Consider the following 17,765-nt stretch of genomic DNA (forward strand, 5'->3'; position numbering starts at 1 on the left):
ATTCACTTTATCTGCTATCAGACTGTATTTAAAACTTATATTGATCAAAGCATTGTATTGTAGTGTGTCTCCACAGTTTAAACACTTTATTTGTACACGTAATGCTTGTTAATCTTTTAATAGCAATGTATCTGTTGTGTTTTCTGTTTGGATTTCTCTCAGATTTTAGTTTGATTTTCTACAGCTCCTAATCTAAACAATGAATGTACTAATGGTAAATGTAGAACTTTCAAATATAAATTGGACCCATTGAAGATAGCAGAAAAAGGCACAACACACAAAAGAAAATGATGAACTCGTCTGCTCATCATGTTGACCCTCGTGATCTGAGTGTTGTTTGCGTAAAGCTGCGCACAGTTGATGCTCTCGCACAGGCGCAGTCGTGAGTCGTCATCTGACTGACTGATGAGAGTTGGGCGACTCCAGGAAGACGCAGCTGTTATGACAGTAAATTAACAAAATAAACATACATGAAAATAAAATATCAATGAACAGATTATAACATCTCACAGCACGTACAACGAACACCACGTCCGGGTAAGTACATTCACATGACCTCGGGAATTTAACGATATATACATGAAAAAGCGCAGACTTCTGAATGCTAATGTAGTTAGCCAGGTAGCATCTGTCACTGTTGGCCTTTCTGCACAGAAATTCAGCGCGATGAATGTGATTATTACAATAAATTAAATAGGTTACAGTTTTATTGTATCTTTTCCCTAAACCATACATATTTCGAGCAGGTGTTCGTAACGATCTTTATCTGTTTGTGTTAGCTTGGTTACTGCCAGCTGCAAACATATACAAATACAGATACACAAATGCACAATATGAATATATGAAAATATATATCAACGATATACAAGAATGCAAAAACACATTAAAAGACTTAAGTACACACCACGTGTACAAAGCACAATAAGTAAATTTAACCACTGATTTATTTCAGTGAATCAGGATTATTATAGTTTACTAAAACCATAAAACAACATTTTTGTTACTTAAAATAAAATAAAACATTTTTAATTTATCGTTTTCAGTTAGTTCACCATGATGTACTAAAATAACTAAAACTGAAATAAAAAAAAAATATATATATACAGTGAGGAAAATAAGTATTTGAACACCCTGCTATTTTGCAAGTTCTCCCACTTAGAAATCATGGAGGGGTCTGAAATTGTCATCATAGGTGCATGTCCACTGTGAGAGACATAATCTAAAAAAAAAAAATCCAGAAATCACAATGTATGATTTTTTAACTATTTATTTGTATGATACAGCTGCAAATAAGTATTTGAACACCTGAGAAAATCAATGTTAATATTTGGTACAGTAGCCTTTGTTTGCAATTACAGAGGTCAAACGTTTCCTGTAGTTTTTCACCAGGTTTGCACACACTGCAGGAGGGATTTTGTCCCACTCCTCCACACAGATCTTCTCTAGATCAGTCAGGTTTCTGGGCTGTCGCTGAGAAACACGGAGTTTGAGCTCCCTCCAAAGATTCTCTATTGGGTTTAGGTCTGGAGACTGGCTAGGCCACGCCAGAACCTTGATATGCTTCTTACAGAGCCACTCCTTGGTTATCCTGGCTGTGTGCTTCGGGTCATTGTCATGTTGGAAGACCCAGCCTCGACCCATCTTCAATGCTCTAACTGAGGGAAGGAGGTTGTTCCCCAAAATCTCGCAATACATGGTCCCGGTCATCCTCTCCTTAATACAGTGCAGTCGCCCTGTCCCATGTGCAGAAAAACACCCCCAAAGCATGATGCTACCACCCCCATGCTTCACAGTAGGGATGGTGTTCTTGGGATGGTACTCATCATTCTTCTTCCTCCAAACACGTTTAGTGGAATTATGACCAAAAAGTTCTATTTTGGTCTCATCAGACCACATGACTTTCTCCCATGACTCCTCTGGATCATCCAAATGGTCATTGGCAAACTTAAGACGGGCCTTGACATGTGCTGGTTTAAGCAGGGGAACCTTCCGTGCCATGCATGATTTCAAACCATGACGTCTTAGTGTATTACCAACAGTAACCTTGGAAACGGTGGTCCCAGCTCTTTTCAGGTCATTGACCAGCTCCTCCCGTGTAGTTCTGGGCTGATTTCTCACCTTTCTTAGGATCATTGAGACCCCACGAGGTGAGATCTTGCATGGAGCCCCAGTCCGAGGGAGATTGACAGTCATGTTTAGCTTCTTCCATTTTCTAATGATTGCTCCAACAGTGGACCTTTTTTCACCAAGCTGCTTGGCAATTTCCCCGTAGCCCTTTCCAGCCTTGTGGAGGTGTACAATTTTGTCTCTAGTGTCTTTGGACAGCTCTTTGGTCTTGGCCATGTTAGTAGTTGGATTCTTACTGATTGTATGGGGTGGACAGGTGTCTTTATGCAGCTAACGACCTCAAACAGGTGCATCTAATTTAGGATAATAAATGGAGTGGAGGTGGACATTTTAAAGGCAGACTAACAGGTCTTTGAGGGTCAGAATTCTAGCTGATAGACAGGTGTTCAAATACTTATTTGCAGCTGTATCATACAAATAAATAGTTAAAAAATCATATATTGTGATTTCTGGATTTTTTTTTTTTTAGATTATGTCTCTCACAGTGGACATGCACCTACGATGACAATTTCAGACCCCTCCATGATTTCCAAGTGGGAGAACTTGCAAAATAGCAGGGTGTTCAAATACTTATTTTCCTCACTGTATATATAGGCCTATATTATATGATATATACATATAAAAAGATATAAACATCAGAATATTACTAAAACTTCAACTTAAATTAAAATGAAGGAAATATGGAAATAAAAACTATTTTGTAAAACTAAAAATAGTAATAAAAACTATGATAGGATCGCAGTGATACTAAAATAACACTGCAGTGCATTTAACCCATAACCATTGTAGTACCTTTACTGCTATTTGTGCCATTTACTGCTCTTTCAATAATTTTGAGTACATTTAAACCTTGTTGTTGGGGTTGGGTCATTCAGTACCTTTGGTCCTGCGGTTTGGGTCATTTTCAGCACTCTTAACCCTTGCTGTTTTTGTCAACCCTTCCGGATCAGTTACTATGGAGGAGACGAACAGAGAGGCCGTTGCCACAGCGGTGCAGAGGGTTGCTGGGATGCTTCAGCGCTCGGACCAGCTGGACAAAGTGGAGCAGTACAGACGGAGAGAGGCGCGCAAGAAAGCGTCCGTGGAAGCAAGATTAAAGGTGACGCCATTTCCATTTAACCCTATGCTGATCTATCACGATTGCTTTTACCAGTTCATTAAACCAAACCATGCTCTTCATCAGGCTGCCATTCAGTCTCAGTTGGATGGGGTACGAACAGGCCTCACGCAGCTCCATAATGCTCTGTGTGATGTGAAAGACATCCAGAACTCTCTGGCCGATGTCAGTAAAGACTGGAGGCAGAGCATCAACACCATAGAGAACCTGAAGGATGTGAAAGACGCCGTGGTTCAGCACAGTCAGCTGGCTTCAGCCGTGGAGAACCTCAAAAACATTTTCTCAGGTGAGGACGTGTGCTTGCACAGTTAATGTACAGGATCAAAATAACATCAGTAGTTGGGTTCCACTAGTTGGTCAGTCATTTAGCCGAGGTTAAAAATAGGATCTGTTCTTTAGTTAATTGCAGATTAACAGTTTGTTTTTCCCTATTTTGTCATTTATTTATTTATTTACTTAATTAGAATAATAATAATGTTATTATTTTTCTGAGATGGTCTTTTTTTAAGTTTATTTTCTCCAACATTTGAATTTATTTCTGCTATTTATGAATTTATTTTTAATATTTATTAGCTGTTTTTTGTTTGATTGCACATTCACATGTTGTTTTTCTGTTTTTAATATATAAATTAATATGAATGTATTTTCATTTATTTTATTTAAAAATTAAAATGATTTATTTTAATATATAAAATAAAATTGATTAGCTGTTTATCAGATGATTGCACATTTACAGGTTGTTTTTCAGTTAATTGCAGATTAACAATTTGTTTTTCCCAATTTGTAGTAATTTAGCATATTTATTTTTTACTTAATAATATTGTTATTATTTTTCTAAGATGGTGTCTATCTTTTTCTGTAGACAACATGTTAAGTTTATTTTTATTTATTTATTTGTTTGTTTGTTTGTTTATTAACAGTTGTTTTCTGATTTTGGTATATAAATAAATATGCATTTATTTTAATTTATTTTATTTTATTTTTTAAATAAAATGATTATTTATTTTAATATATATGATTAAAACTATTAGCTATTTATCAGGTGATTTTCCCCAACAGTATTTTCGTCAGTTGTTCTACTTATGCATTTATTTAATTAGTTAGTTAGTTAATTGAAAAAATATATATTTATTAGCTATTTTTAAGTTGATGGCACATTTACATGTTGTTTTTCTTCATTTTCTTCCTTTATTTTTCTTTCCTTATTTTTTAATAAATCAAATAAAAAATATTTTAATTTTATTTATTTATTTAGTTAGATAAAACATTTCTTTTTACTATTTATTAGCCATTTTCAGGTGATTACACATTTATAGGTTGTTTTTCAATGCAATACAATATTTGAGTGATTTTTACTACTTGATTATGTAGCCTATTTATTTATTTACTTATTTCTTTAAATAAATATTTATACATACATTTTATAAAAATGTATTTTAGGTTATTTTATATTTAATTTTTTAATACATCTTTATTTTAGAATTGATGCTAGACGCTATGTTGGTATAATTTTCATTTGTTGACACACTGCACCCATATTTTCTCTTTCTCTACAGTGCCTGAGATTGTACAAGAGACCCAGAATCTGATCGAACAGGGCGAGCTTCTTCAAGCTCACCGCAAGCTGATGGACCTGGAGTGCTCCCGCGACGACCTCATGTACGAGCAGTACCGCATGGACAGCAAGAACGTCCATGACATGAACCTCATTCGTGGCTACTTCGGCCAGGTGCAGGGCCTGTCGGAGGAACTGTCCAAACAACTCTGGATGGTCCTCCAACGTGCCATGGTCACTGTCCGCCGCGACCCCACCATGCTGGTGTCTGTGGTTCGAATCATCGAGCGCGAAGAGAAGATCGACCGCAGGATGCTGGATCGTAAGAAGCAGACGGGGTTCATCCCGCCTGGGAGGCCCAAATGCTGGAAAAAACGCATGAATGAAGTCCTAGAGGGCACCGTGAGCGGTCGCATCGAGAGCACGCAGTCAGAAACACGCGAGTCTGACAAAATGTGGCTGGTGAGGTTGCTGGAGATCATGAGGAAGTACGTACTGGACGACCTGATCATAGTGAAGAACATGATGGTGCAGTGCTTCCCTCCTCACTACAACACCTTCCAGGTGTTCTTCGACCTCTATCATAAGTCGGTGTCGGCGCGGGTGCAGGAGCTCGCCGCAGAGGATCTAGAAGCCAATGAGATCGTGTCTCTTCTCACATGGGTCCTCAACACGTATAAAAGGTAAGATACATGTGGACTGCGTTTATCATAGTACTTGAGTGCTCTGGAGTGACAGTAATGATTGTGAAAACTGAATAATTATTAGGGGTGTCAAAATTGATCGTTTCTACGATGCATCGCGATGCAGACGAGGACGATTCGGTATCGGTTCAGTAATAGACCATAACCGATTATAATGTACTGACGCTTTTCTGACGTCATTTGTGGCGTACGTGCTTTGTTGTCGCGGTAGTATACAATGGCATAGGGAGGAGAGACCATAGACAGTATATAAACGAGAGACGCGAGTGCGAGAAAATTAAAAATGCTCCAACTACTTTAAAGCCGACATCTGGGCACATTTCGGCTTTTATGAACAACCTGGTAAACACGACCTGCAGAAGACACGCACTGCGTGCGGTCATGTCACGCACAAATATAATATGCAGGAGGTAATACCACTAACTTGATAAACCACGTTAGCCATTTCACCCCGAGCTGTTAACGCCTGGCAGAGTCTGACTGCTTTAGAGTAAAAGCGGATGAGCTCCAACGTCACCCGAATCCGCAGCCAAAAATAAATCATCCACCCACCCCAATCATTTTCTCTGATTTAAGTAACCGCACCCGATGGTCAAATTACAATTATTCTGTGTTGTTACGCGTGATTATAAATGGATGATCGTCACCTTCAACAGAGGATTCGGCGACGGTTGATGCGCGCATCTTTTGGTAACATAATACACTGATTAATAGCGCTGCTTTTAAATGAACATTTCTTTAAAACAAAATTTATTTGACAGATTTTCCTTTTCTTAATGGCATAAACAAGCTTTACTCCCTTGAAACTTGAACTGGAATGTCACTGTTTCTGTCACTGCGACTTCCTGAACAGGCGAGCACGCGTGCACACATCACTTTTGAAGTAAAATTTAAAATTGAGGATGCGGTGCATCGCGATGCATCATGATATCGAATTGAACTGAATCGATGACATGATAATCGTAATCGAACCGAACCGTGAGACCAGTGTCGGTTCACACCCCTAATAATTATGATATTTTAATGGCACAATGGGTGCTAACTTGCAGTACAGTTACTTTTTAGCCGATTTTTAACACGCTTTGTATTGTTACAGTGTCAGTAGTATATGTAAATGTACAATGTTTACTCTTTCTCAGTGTTACTAGGACCGAGAAATTCCTGTTTATTAGTCAGCTAAAGTCCGCTCCAGGGCTTTCGTGAAAACTACAGATTGTACTTTTCGCATTTTTGAATCCCCGCCCACAGACAGTCGGATCGACAGAGGGTTATTAACAGAACAGTTGAGTAGGTTTATCACTGAAAATGTAATTGTCCTATGTCTACTCTTTAAACAGCTCTCTGTTTGGTCTAAAACACTGTGTTTGTGGTCATCCAGTTTGAAATGTTAACTACAAACATGGAGGATTTTCGTTCTCTCTGTATTTATGATGCTTTGCAGCCTTTAGCCTCTGTCTACAACACACTGGATCCTTCACTGGAAAAACCGAAAGTTACTCACTAAACGTTTAGCCTACTCTTTGAATTCTTGCACCCGGGAACAATACAAGTCAACACCATTGTGACTAAAAGTTAACTAAGAAGTATTTCCTACTAAAGCAAGGCAATATTTGACTCTGGTCAAGATATAGCAGACTGGGAGTGGCCTTGGCATAATGGGTGTCAAAGGTTTACTAACTATTTGGAAAAAGGGAAGACAACAGCCTTTATTAGCCTCTAGACAGTAGCACTGATTTCAACAGAATTCTTTGCCTTTCTATTGTAAAGGCAGCTTTAATGAAAAGTTTTAATGAAAGCCCATTTGCCAGCAGTGAAGTTGAGACCGTAACTGTTTAAAGACATTGTATTATGGTAGTGATGGATTAAACAAGTTAAACATGTTTTTTGTGTGTGTTATACTCTAATATCGTTGTTGCAAATTGAGTCTTTTTGCTTCAATTTACAGTATCAAAATGATATGTTATGTGTTGAGCTTTACCAATCGGTCTGTTATTTGGCAGAGATGGGTGATTAAAAAATGGTTTCTGTTGTATTTTCACAGGTTATTTTCCCAAACAATATTTTTTTTGTAATATATCTATTTTTTTGTACAAAATTATAATAAAAATAATACTAATAATAACTATTATTATAATTATATATAATAATATTTTATTTTTATGTTTCTAAGATAGATTTTTCTGTTGATAGTTTGATACTGGTTATATTATATATAATAATATTGTGAATTTATAGCTGTATTATTTCCAGCGGTTATTGCAATTAGTAAACCTAGTAGATTTTCCTTGATGGAAAACTACCCTCTGTGATGTTGTAGTTACTTCTCTAACTCAGCATTGCATTCTTCAGTGGCAGATCAGTCTGTCAAAGTGCAGCAGAGAGCAATTATCTCAATATTTAAAGCAGAGCGGAGAGCAGAAGAACAGCTTTGGGTGCTTAATCTGACTGATGGACTCAAAACAGACCTTCACACAGGACTGGAGTCAGAGGAAGATTAATACACTGATGTGCACCAGAGTAAACACACCAGAGCAGGAGAGAGAGACAGGCAGGCAGTTCTGCCTTTGGTGCTGTTTTAGTTGGGATGCATTATATGGACTAGGCATTACATTTTTTATTTCTTTGCACAGCCTACATAAGTTTTATTTTGAATTGGCTTTAACTGTTTTATTTTCAGTTTCATTTAGTAATTTTGTTATGTCTTTTAGTTATTTCTATTAGGATATATATATATATAATATATATAATATTTCTTTTTAGCTTTAATTTCTTTTTATTTCATAATTTTTATTTTCATTTGTGGCGTTTTTGCCTTTTATTAGGATAGGACAGTAGCTTGACAGGAAGTAAGAGAGCGAGAGAGAGAACAGGAGAGGGGGAACAGGATCGGGAAAGGCCACAAGCCGGTACTCGAACTCGGGTCGCCCGAAGCGCAACAGCGTTACATGTCGGCGCACTTGCCCATGAGGTTATCGGCCGACTGCTATAAAGATCTTATCCATGTCTTATTTCATGCCAAAAAAAGGAAGAAATAAGAAATTATTTAGTGTTAAGCATTGCGACATTATTTTCATGACAATTAAGTACATTTCCCCCGCACAATCTCACTGAAGTTTTGAAACTTAAGTTTTGAAACCAGTCTTTTCAGTAGGGGTGGAACGGATTGTACATTTATTTATTTATTTACATTTAGCAGACGCTTTTATCCAAAGCGATTTACATTTCATTTCAAGGTACACATTTACATTATCAGTTCTTGCATTCCCTGGGAATCGAACCCATGACCTTGACGTTGCAAGCACCAACGCTCTACTGTTTGAGCTACAGGAAAGTTTGCAATCGGATCGTAATTGATCCATGATCCGTACGGACCATGGATCAAACCGTAAACTGTTCCAGTGCAAGAAGAGGCGAAAAAATAACTCAATTTCAGATAGCGTGCGAAAACGAACTTGAGTAAAGCCATTTCTCTGACATTGACAAAGAGCAGAAACAGGTGTAATTCATGCGCATTTATATATCTGATTCTGTCTTTGGCAGTGTGGATATGATGGGTGATCCTGATCTGCAGCCCGAGTGTGACGTCAAGAAGTTGGAGCCGCTGTTGCCTGAGAAAGTGGTGGATGATTTGCTGGGCAAATATCTCAAGACGTTCACTGTGAGTTCCTCAAGTCTGCAGCACTGGCTTAAAAATTCAAATATTATCAGCCTTTAATTTTAGTGTTTAGTCTTTTGAAATATTGTCGGTGCTGGTAAGTAACTTATTATATGTATTATGTAATCTGATTCCAAAAATTATGTAAATGTAAAATATTATCTTATTCAAATGTATATGATAAACAAGTTAAGGATAAAAGTAAAGTCAAAAGTAATCTAAAAGTAGTCAGATGTAATTGATTAAGTTACTAACTATAGTTTTCTTGTAATTTGTATTCAGTAATGGACTACTATTTGTGAGTAATCTACCTAGCACTGAATATTGTGCGTGCACGAGCATTGTCAGTTCAGCAAGTCTTTATTTTTTTCCATTTCTCTCTAGTCAAACATCACAGGCTGGCTGCGTAAAGCTCTGGAAACGGATAAGAAAGACTGGCAGAAGGAGACGGAGCCTGAGGGCGACCAGAACGGCTACTACCAGACCACCTTACCTGCTATTGTCTTCCAGGTACAACAACTTCTATCTGGCCTCATGCTTTCATGCACCCACTCGCATGAGGCCTTTTCATTCAAATATCCCTCTTTATCCTCAGATGTTTGAGCAGAATCTCCAGGTGGCCGCTCAGATCAACGAGACCTTTAAAGAGCAGGTGCTGAAGGTCTGTCTGAAGCAGATGAACTCATTCCTAGTAAGGTATTGTGATCTCAAACTGCCCATTTTCTTTCGTTTTTTCCCACCGTTTGTTATTATTGTGTTTGCTCAGTAACAGGCACACATTCACCCTTCTTCGTACATGTGTATTCAGGTACCGAGAGGAGGCGATCGCCTATAAGGAGGAACATCTGAAAGATCGTCAGCTTCCGCAGTGCTACGTTCAGTACATGATTGCCATCATCAACAACTGTCAAACCTTCAAGTGAGTGTCTCTTAATCATTTATTGATTTTTTTTTTTTAAGTAACACATTACATTATTCCCAATTCAGACTCAACTGGGCCTTAAGAAGTGTTAAATTCAGTTTGATCAAATTTAAGGTCTTAAATGTGGTATTTTAAATGGTATAACACACAGTTTAATTATCATTTTATGATGTCTTAATTTGAGGACGTAAAAAAATCACAATACAGAATAATGTGACTCTTAAACTGTAAAAGGTGATGATTTAATGAAATAAATGCGAGTGATGTACGTTTCATTGTCAAAATGCGGCACTGTTGCGCGCTCTACATGCTTCGTGGTTTTAGAGCAGTTCGCAGTTGATGAATAGTGAAAATAATGCATTGTTTTTGCGTATTATGAATGCTTGCATCTGATTGGTTGACGGACATTCTTAGTTGTGCAACTATTAGGGAAATGCATGGCTAAAGTAGTTCCAGGCAGGTCTTGAGTAATTTCAAAGGTTCCTTTTTGTATGGAAAGCACATACTGTCTTTCTCCCACTCAAACAAACAAACACACACACACACACACACACACACACAGTACGAACGCACACTCAAGGTAAGTGCGAGGTAATAACGCCACTGTTCTTGAAGCAGATACACTTACAGTTCCGCTATTAGTAGACGCTGCTGCCGAACAGTTGAGAGACGTACAGACTCATTATTTTCTAATAATTCAGCGGCCCATCGTTAATTATCTCATATATATTTGTATCGTCTATAATTGACTGCTAATAACCAAGCTAATGTTTTAATTAATGCCAATATTTGTTGTCAGGGAGTCTATAAATAGCCTGAAAAGGAAGTACTCTCAGTCGACTGAAAGCACTCAGAACGACGCCGCCATAGATAAGCTCCTGAATGATGTGGCCAGAGAGGGCTGCCAGTTCCTGCTAGATGAAGTCTTCCTGGATTTGGAGGTAAATGCGCTCTTGTCGTGTACGGTCAGTTGTTAAGATTTAGTGACTGGGATAAACATGCTAAATTGTGACTGTTTCTTGCTCTCTCGACAGCATCATCTCAATGAACTGATGACCCGGAAGTGGCTGTCAGGCTCTCATGCTGTAGACACCATCTGTGTGACGGTGGAAGACTACTTTAACGACTTTTCCAAAATTAAAAAGCCGTATAATCAGGTTTGCACACTAAAACCTTTCAGAATAAGTGTCCTCTTTTATTTGTCATGTAATGCTGATAAGATTTAAAGAGCTGTTCCGTACAATCATGTATCTCTATCTCTATCCTTTAAAGTTTGAGGATTATTTTTCATGTTTTTGAAAGATGTCTCATGCTCACCAAGACTGCATTTGTTTGATCAATAATACAGGTATAGTGTGAAATATTATTAGGATTTAAAATAACTGTTTTCGATTTTTCAGCATCATTACTCCAGTCTTCAGTGTCACATGATCCTTCAGAAATCACTCTAATATGATGATTTGGTGTTTAAGGCGAGACACGGCAGGCAAAAACAAACATTTTTCATGCAGTGGTCAGTTTTGAGATTTTGGGCTAGTTTACTCCTTCAGTATGTGTTCTTTCAAGCTGCTATAAAGAAAACGTTGAAAATATACATTAAGATGTTTATTTTATTACATTTTGTTTACTTGCGGCAGTAAGTTTCTCCCGAATTTACCAGTTAGCATTCCAACGCGACACGCCGAGCTCCGTCTGTTTACTGAAGTCTGTCATGACTGGTATCGTTGTAAAGCTCTGAGTCTCCTGCACAACGCTATGTTGTAACCCAAATATGGGTATTTCCTTTCTATCAGTAACCAATCATGAATATCCAAAGGGGGATTTGAGCTATTTAAATCTTTAAATGCCGTTTTCTCAAAATGAGTTTTATTGTCATTCTCCAGTACAAACATCTCAGCCTAAGTAGCACCTATGTACACCAAACTTTCCAGTTATACACTTAACAGTATTATGAAGATATTTTCAGAGGGATTTGTTAATAAATCATTCCTGGCCTGATTTATGTGACATTTTAATAAAAAAAATATGGCGAAAATCGATTTTTTTAAGGCTATGGACAGTATATTTTGATTTTAATAATAATCTTGATAATTTTGATAATTTTGCACCTGTCTTTATCATATGTTCAGATCTATCTACCAAAAATATATGCAAAACCGCGCATATTTAATGAGATAATGCCTAATTTGCATAATTAAACATACAAATTTCAAAAACTTGTAATACATTTTTTCTATATACTTGTGCAAGTAATCAACTGAGGAAGTTTCATGGTGATATATATATTATTTTAAAATTTGACCCTATTCACCTGTAGTGTCTCGCCTTAAGAAACATTTCTGATTATTATCAATGTTGAAAACAGTTGTGCTGCTTCATATTTTTGTGGAAACCACAATACCTTTTTTTTTGGATTCTTTGTTACAAAAAAAGAGCATTTATTTGAAATAGAATTTTTTGAGAACATTATAAATGTCTTTACTGTCACTTTTGATCCATTTAATGCATCCTCGCTGAACAAATGTATTAATTTCTGTAAAAAAAAACTTACTAACGCTAAACTTTTGCACAGTATATAGTAATGTTAATGTGTTTTTAGTGATTTAACATGCATGTGTTAAACAGGAAATGACGAGTGAGGCTCATCGGCGGGTGGTGGTGGAGTATTTGAAAGCCATCATGCAGAAGCGCATCTCGTTTAAGAATGCAGACGAAAGAAAGGAGGGAGCGGACCGGATGATGAAAGAAGCGGAGCAGTTCAAATTCCTCTTCAGGAAACTTTCTGCTGTGAGTCTCACAAAAGAAACTACAAACACTCTGAATGATGTCTCTAGAATGTTCTGCTATAATCCAAGAAGTGAATCAGTGTTGTAATGTAGGGGCGCACGCAACTTTCAGACATGACTTTCTTCTCTTCTTTATAGTTCATTTGAGGCAGTTTGTATAGCGTTATTTTGAATGAGAAATGTCGAGAGCGCATCCATGTAATAATGCGCAAGCGCGAAGCTCTCCGCTCACAGGCAGATTTGCTTAGATTTTGCTTTCGCTCAGAACTGGACACCCACTTTCATATACCGTGTTCTCTTATGAATTGCCTCTGCTCTCCCTTAGATATTTTGTGTGAGTGCTCTTGCTCTACAATTCTCTTGCTTCCTAGATAATGTTGCCCAAAGTTATTAGAATAAACTCCTATGATTGACCAATTAAATAACCTAGTGTACCTTTAAATTGCAAATAAATTAAGGATCCATCTTTGTATGTCAAATAATTCCAAGTAGCCTACACATTTCAGTAGCATTTTTAAGCAGCTTTTTGTCACGGGGACACACAGGAAAATAGGTAGATCCAAATGCAGTATGGCAGTAGGTGTTTATTAAAGTGTAATCCATCTCGTAGTCATCCAGGCAAGGTTCAAAGTCCATGTTAGCAATCCAAAATACAAATACAAATACAAATAAACAAAACAAGAAACAGGCAAGAACGCAGACCAGAAGTGTAGTGACGATTAACAATGACTCCGTGACAAGGACTAAAACAGACAGGGTATTTATACACAGAAACTAAACAATGTAATGGGAAACAGCTGCGTGCAATGATGAGTGATGAGAACAGACAGAGGATTGTGGGAAATGCAGTTCCAGAATGAATGTGACAGTAAGGGAGAGAGACCTCTAGTGGACACCTGGGGAAACACAAACCAGACACTGTGACACTTTTAGTCAGCAAGTTCTCTATCTTTTCTAACTGATCCGACTTAAGATTTTCATTAAACGGGTAATAGGCGGAACCATGAATATGCTAATTAGCCCCGCCTCCACTCACTCACGCCGGCTCAGAGAGGGATTCACTCGGCCAACTAACTGAGGTAAACGCTGCACAATAGTATTGCTCTCTACAACGTCAGACACGTAATGGTAATTAATATGATTAGCTTTTTGCTTGACTACATTATCAAACAGCTAATAATGTGTTGCTAACATTACACAAACCATGTTCCCTTTCGCCATCTCAGAGTCAGACAGCTGCCTTCAAACAATCATCAGAAACGCTTTGAACAACTCAGAACGTCAGTGGAGAATGACATATAGTTTATCATAACATCGTAATACACATCATACACCCGCTATATTGCTAAATCAACCCGACTTTTCATATCGACAGATATAAATATATCGGGATAACCTGGCTTCTCTTGAGACTCCCCTGCTAGTTCGGTGTTAATGAAATGCTAAAGCCTGCACGGCATTGTTGACGTGATTGGTTACAAGGTAGTTTGTGACGTCAGAAACACCAGCGATTTCAAACCGCGTTTTTGAGACTGTCTTTGGTTCACTGCAGTTTTAAAGAGAAAATACTCCGCAATGCTGTCGACTTATGAATTTACACATGGTTTGTCTTAAAGCACATTAAAAACACCACATAGACATATAAACAACATTAAAAACATGATTTTAAGCTTCATCCACCAAATATCTATCACTAGCAAAGCCTAGCAACTACCTTAGCGATGTGTTAAAACATGTTAGTAACATGCTAATTAATGCCAGCAATGTGTTAAAACATGTTAGCAACATGCTAAAACAAGTTTAAGTTACATAATTATTGTAAATAGGTAGACTATTCAGTAAATAATTTAATTCTAGGTGTTTTTAAAACAAATTGTATATAGTTCTACAATAATAGTATATCAACGTAGCCGATGTAATGTCTGATTTCTCCTAGAGCACCACATAAGCCAGAACTGATCACAGTAACAACATGTAACATCATCATCAGCAGCTTTTTAAAGAGCTCGTTTTGAAGCGTGTGTGTGTGTGTGTGTGTTCAGGGAGAGGACTCAGACCGGCTGTGTGACTCCATCAGTGCCATCGCTGAGGTCTTCAAGCTGACCGATCCTGCGCTGCTCTACCTGGAGGTGTCCACCCTGGTGTCCAAATATCCTGACATCAGGTCAGACTTCATTACATTCTAGTGTTTTTCTGAACTTCTAGTACAGATTACAGGTCTTGTGAGATTCACTTGAGTTGGTCATATTTCACCCAAAAATTACTAGGAAAATAATTTTTAAATTGTATTTTATTTCATTTTAATTACACTAGCCTGTTTTAAGGGCCATTACGATTTTTATAATTTGAATGATATTTCTGTGATAATTATCAATCATTACCAATTATCAAAACTACCATTTATTACTGTATTGTAAAATAAATACCATTTACATTACAGTAATGAAAAAAAAAAAAATGCCATTACATAAATGAATTACATTTATCTATATTGTAAATCATTTATACATCATGGTACTATTTGTTGTATTGCCTTTATGATAATTTATTAAAATAAAAACATTTATTAATGTACTGTTATTAAACAGTACATTACTGCATTAGAGTAATAGTAATACGCCTAAAAATAATAATGAAAATTCAGACACATTACAGTAATTAGTAATTTGAGGGAAAATGGACGTAAATTGTCATGAAAATGTCTCAGTGTAAAAAAAATTGTAATGGCAATTTTCTTTAAGCAAAATATAGTTTCTCATTTCTTTTCTGATTTTAGCTCAACTAATTTCTCTTTTAGGCAACTTTATCATTACCAGTGGCTTGAATGGAGTATTACATTTAAACATAAGGTCTTCTTCTTTCATCAGAGAGGAACACATTGTGGCCCTGTTAGCTGTCCGCGGTGATGCCAGTCGAGAAATGAGACAGATGATCATAGAGACTCTGAACCAGAACAAACCGTCCTCTTCCTCTGCGTCTCAGCCGGTCTTCAGAGACATCACCGTGCCTTCCAGCACCATGACCACCATGACCGCCATGACCTCCATGACTGTACCTAAACTGCTGAAATAATCTGACCTTTGACCCCTGTAGCCTTAAGCCACTAACAGGCCACAGAATGACTAAGAGATTCCCTTAATGCACTTTGGAAATACATTCACTGCAATGTAAGTGGATGATGTTGTGTGTTTGCGTGGCAGCAGCTCATGTTGTATGAGGTTGCCGTTTCTGCAGACGGCTTTGATGATTTATGTTGACTTGATGTACAGAAACATTTCAGATCTGTAACAAATCACTGAATTCTTCACGTCAGTTTTCATTTCAATAAAATCTGGATTAACACTAAGTGATCCACACTGAATGATGTATGATGTTGTATTAAACTACAGGTCATCTCTGTTTATACACACACACACACATGCCCTGGATCTGCCAGCTTATGAGGAACAGGCAGCTTGCGTGAGTATTGAAATGTTTGATCATCCCTCTCTTCTCATTGGCTGTGCTCATGGGGGAGGAGCTCTCACTCAGACTCACTCCAGCAGGATGACATGTAATTATTCAAATCTTCATGTAACTGATACAATTTTGATTACACCGTGTCATAACTGGGATTGAATGACTGTGTTCAGACTGGAGTGCTAGCAAACTGCTTCATATTTTATTTTAAGAATGAATGTCACATTATGCAATAAACAGTTCAAACAGCCACTGTGCAGTCAAGTATATTTAATTCAGGCAGTGGTGCCCCAGTTACATTTTTTTTTGTTTTTTTTTTAAATCAGCAAGACTACAATATGGTTTCATTTGTAAACATTAGTTAATGCATTACCTAACAAGGACTTACAATAAATTAACAAAATAGCATTTGTATAGCATTTATTAACCTTTTTTTAATGTTAGTTAATAAACATGTTAGTTCACAGTACATCAACTGTTAACAGATACCTATTTTGTTCTTAAAAGTAATAGTTCACCCATCAATTTTGTCATAATTTACTCACCTCAATCACGGTTGGTGTTGTTTCCCGAATTATAATAAGTCAATAACCTAAACAGGTTTGCAGGTTCTCTTATGTCGGTTAATGGTCACATGACATGCAGGTAAACAAATAAAAAAAGTATTTTTTTTTGTAAACATTTTATTTTAAAATGATTTACTTTAATTTTACATTAATTATCAGCTTTTCGTTAAACTGCACGAACACGAACCCCAGTCTGGGAAACCCTGACGTAATGTAATGTTTAATACATGTTGTTGATAAAGAATGCAATGTATTTTCTTTCTCTTTGTGTTTATATGGTGCAAGTATGATATGGTGATAAATGAGTTAGATCAAAAGTAATCTAAAAGTAGTCCGATTACCTAAAATGTGTTATTGCAACTACAATTTTTGTCATGTAATTTGGAATCAGTAACCGACTACAATTTGTAAGCAATCTACCCACAATGCATCACTTGACAAGATTTCAAATCAAAAGCAACACCACAAAATGTTTGTTTTTTTTATATTTATTGCTAATATTTCTTGACAGAAATGATCAATTTGCCAAAAAATGCAAACGTGATCAGATTAATTTGACCTCTCAGTACAGATTAATCAACATTTACATATGAAATACAGTAAACTTAAACTCGGAGGCAGATTTCAAACCTCATCCATACAGTACATCTTCATAAATCTATAAAAAGTGTAACGAATACAGTCGACATGGTTTGAACCTCGAGTAGTTAACTCCCTTTCGAGTCTATTTACAGATTAGTAACAATTTACCAAACCAAATGAAAGCACACTTAAAAACCTGCAACACTGTTGTGGAAAGCGACTCGTCAACTCCACCGCATGTTACTAACCATAAATGTGCTAAAAACTCCTGGACAAGCATTAAAGGCCTTGA

The 17,765-nt window shown here is 37.0% G+C and overlaps 1 protein-coding gene across 1 annotated transcript; it reads left to right on the forward strand.

The window, feature by feature from the left end:
- The first annotated feature begins 384 nt into the window (after positions 1-384).
- Positions 385-16,577, forward strand: exoc3 (exocyst complex component 3). The gene is made up of 13 exons (XM_084119724.1): positions 385-537; positions 3,078-3,226; positions 3,311-3,530; positions 4,801-5,482; positions 9,044-9,161; positions 9,543-9,668; positions 9,754-9,854; positions 9,967-10,077; positions 10,880-11,021; positions 11,115-11,237; positions 12,706-12,867; positions 14,909-15,030; positions 15,734-16,577. Exons 2-13 carry the CDS (start codon positions 3,083-3,085, stop codon positions 15,936-15,938), a joined length of 2,256 nt encoding a protein of 751 aa, XP_083975850.1. The 5' UTR covers positions 385-537; positions 3,078-3,082; the 3' UTR covers positions 15,939-16,577.
- The last annotated feature ends 1,188 nt before the right edge of the window (positions 16,578-17,765 follow it).

Source organism: Abramis brama, assembly GCF_963993115.1.
Source record: "Abramis brama genome assembly, chromosome: 7".
In the NCBI taxonomy this organism is placed as follows: Eukaryota; Metazoa; Chordata; class Actinopteri; order Cypriniformes; family Leuciscidae; genus Abramis; species Abramis brama.

Coding starts and splice junctions, on each gene's coding strand:
- exoc3 (XM_084119724.1), top strand. CDS start 3,083: ATGGAGGAGACGAACAGAGAGGCCGTTGCCACAGCGGTGCAGAGGGTT. Junction 5,483..9,043: donor GTCCTCAACACGTATAAAAG/GTAAGATACATG, acceptor TGTCTTTGGCAG/TGTGGATATGATGGGTGATC. Junction 11,022..11,114: donor AAGTCTTCCTGGATTTGGAG/GTAAATGCGCTC, acceptor CTCTCTCGACAG/CATCATCTCAATGAACTGAT.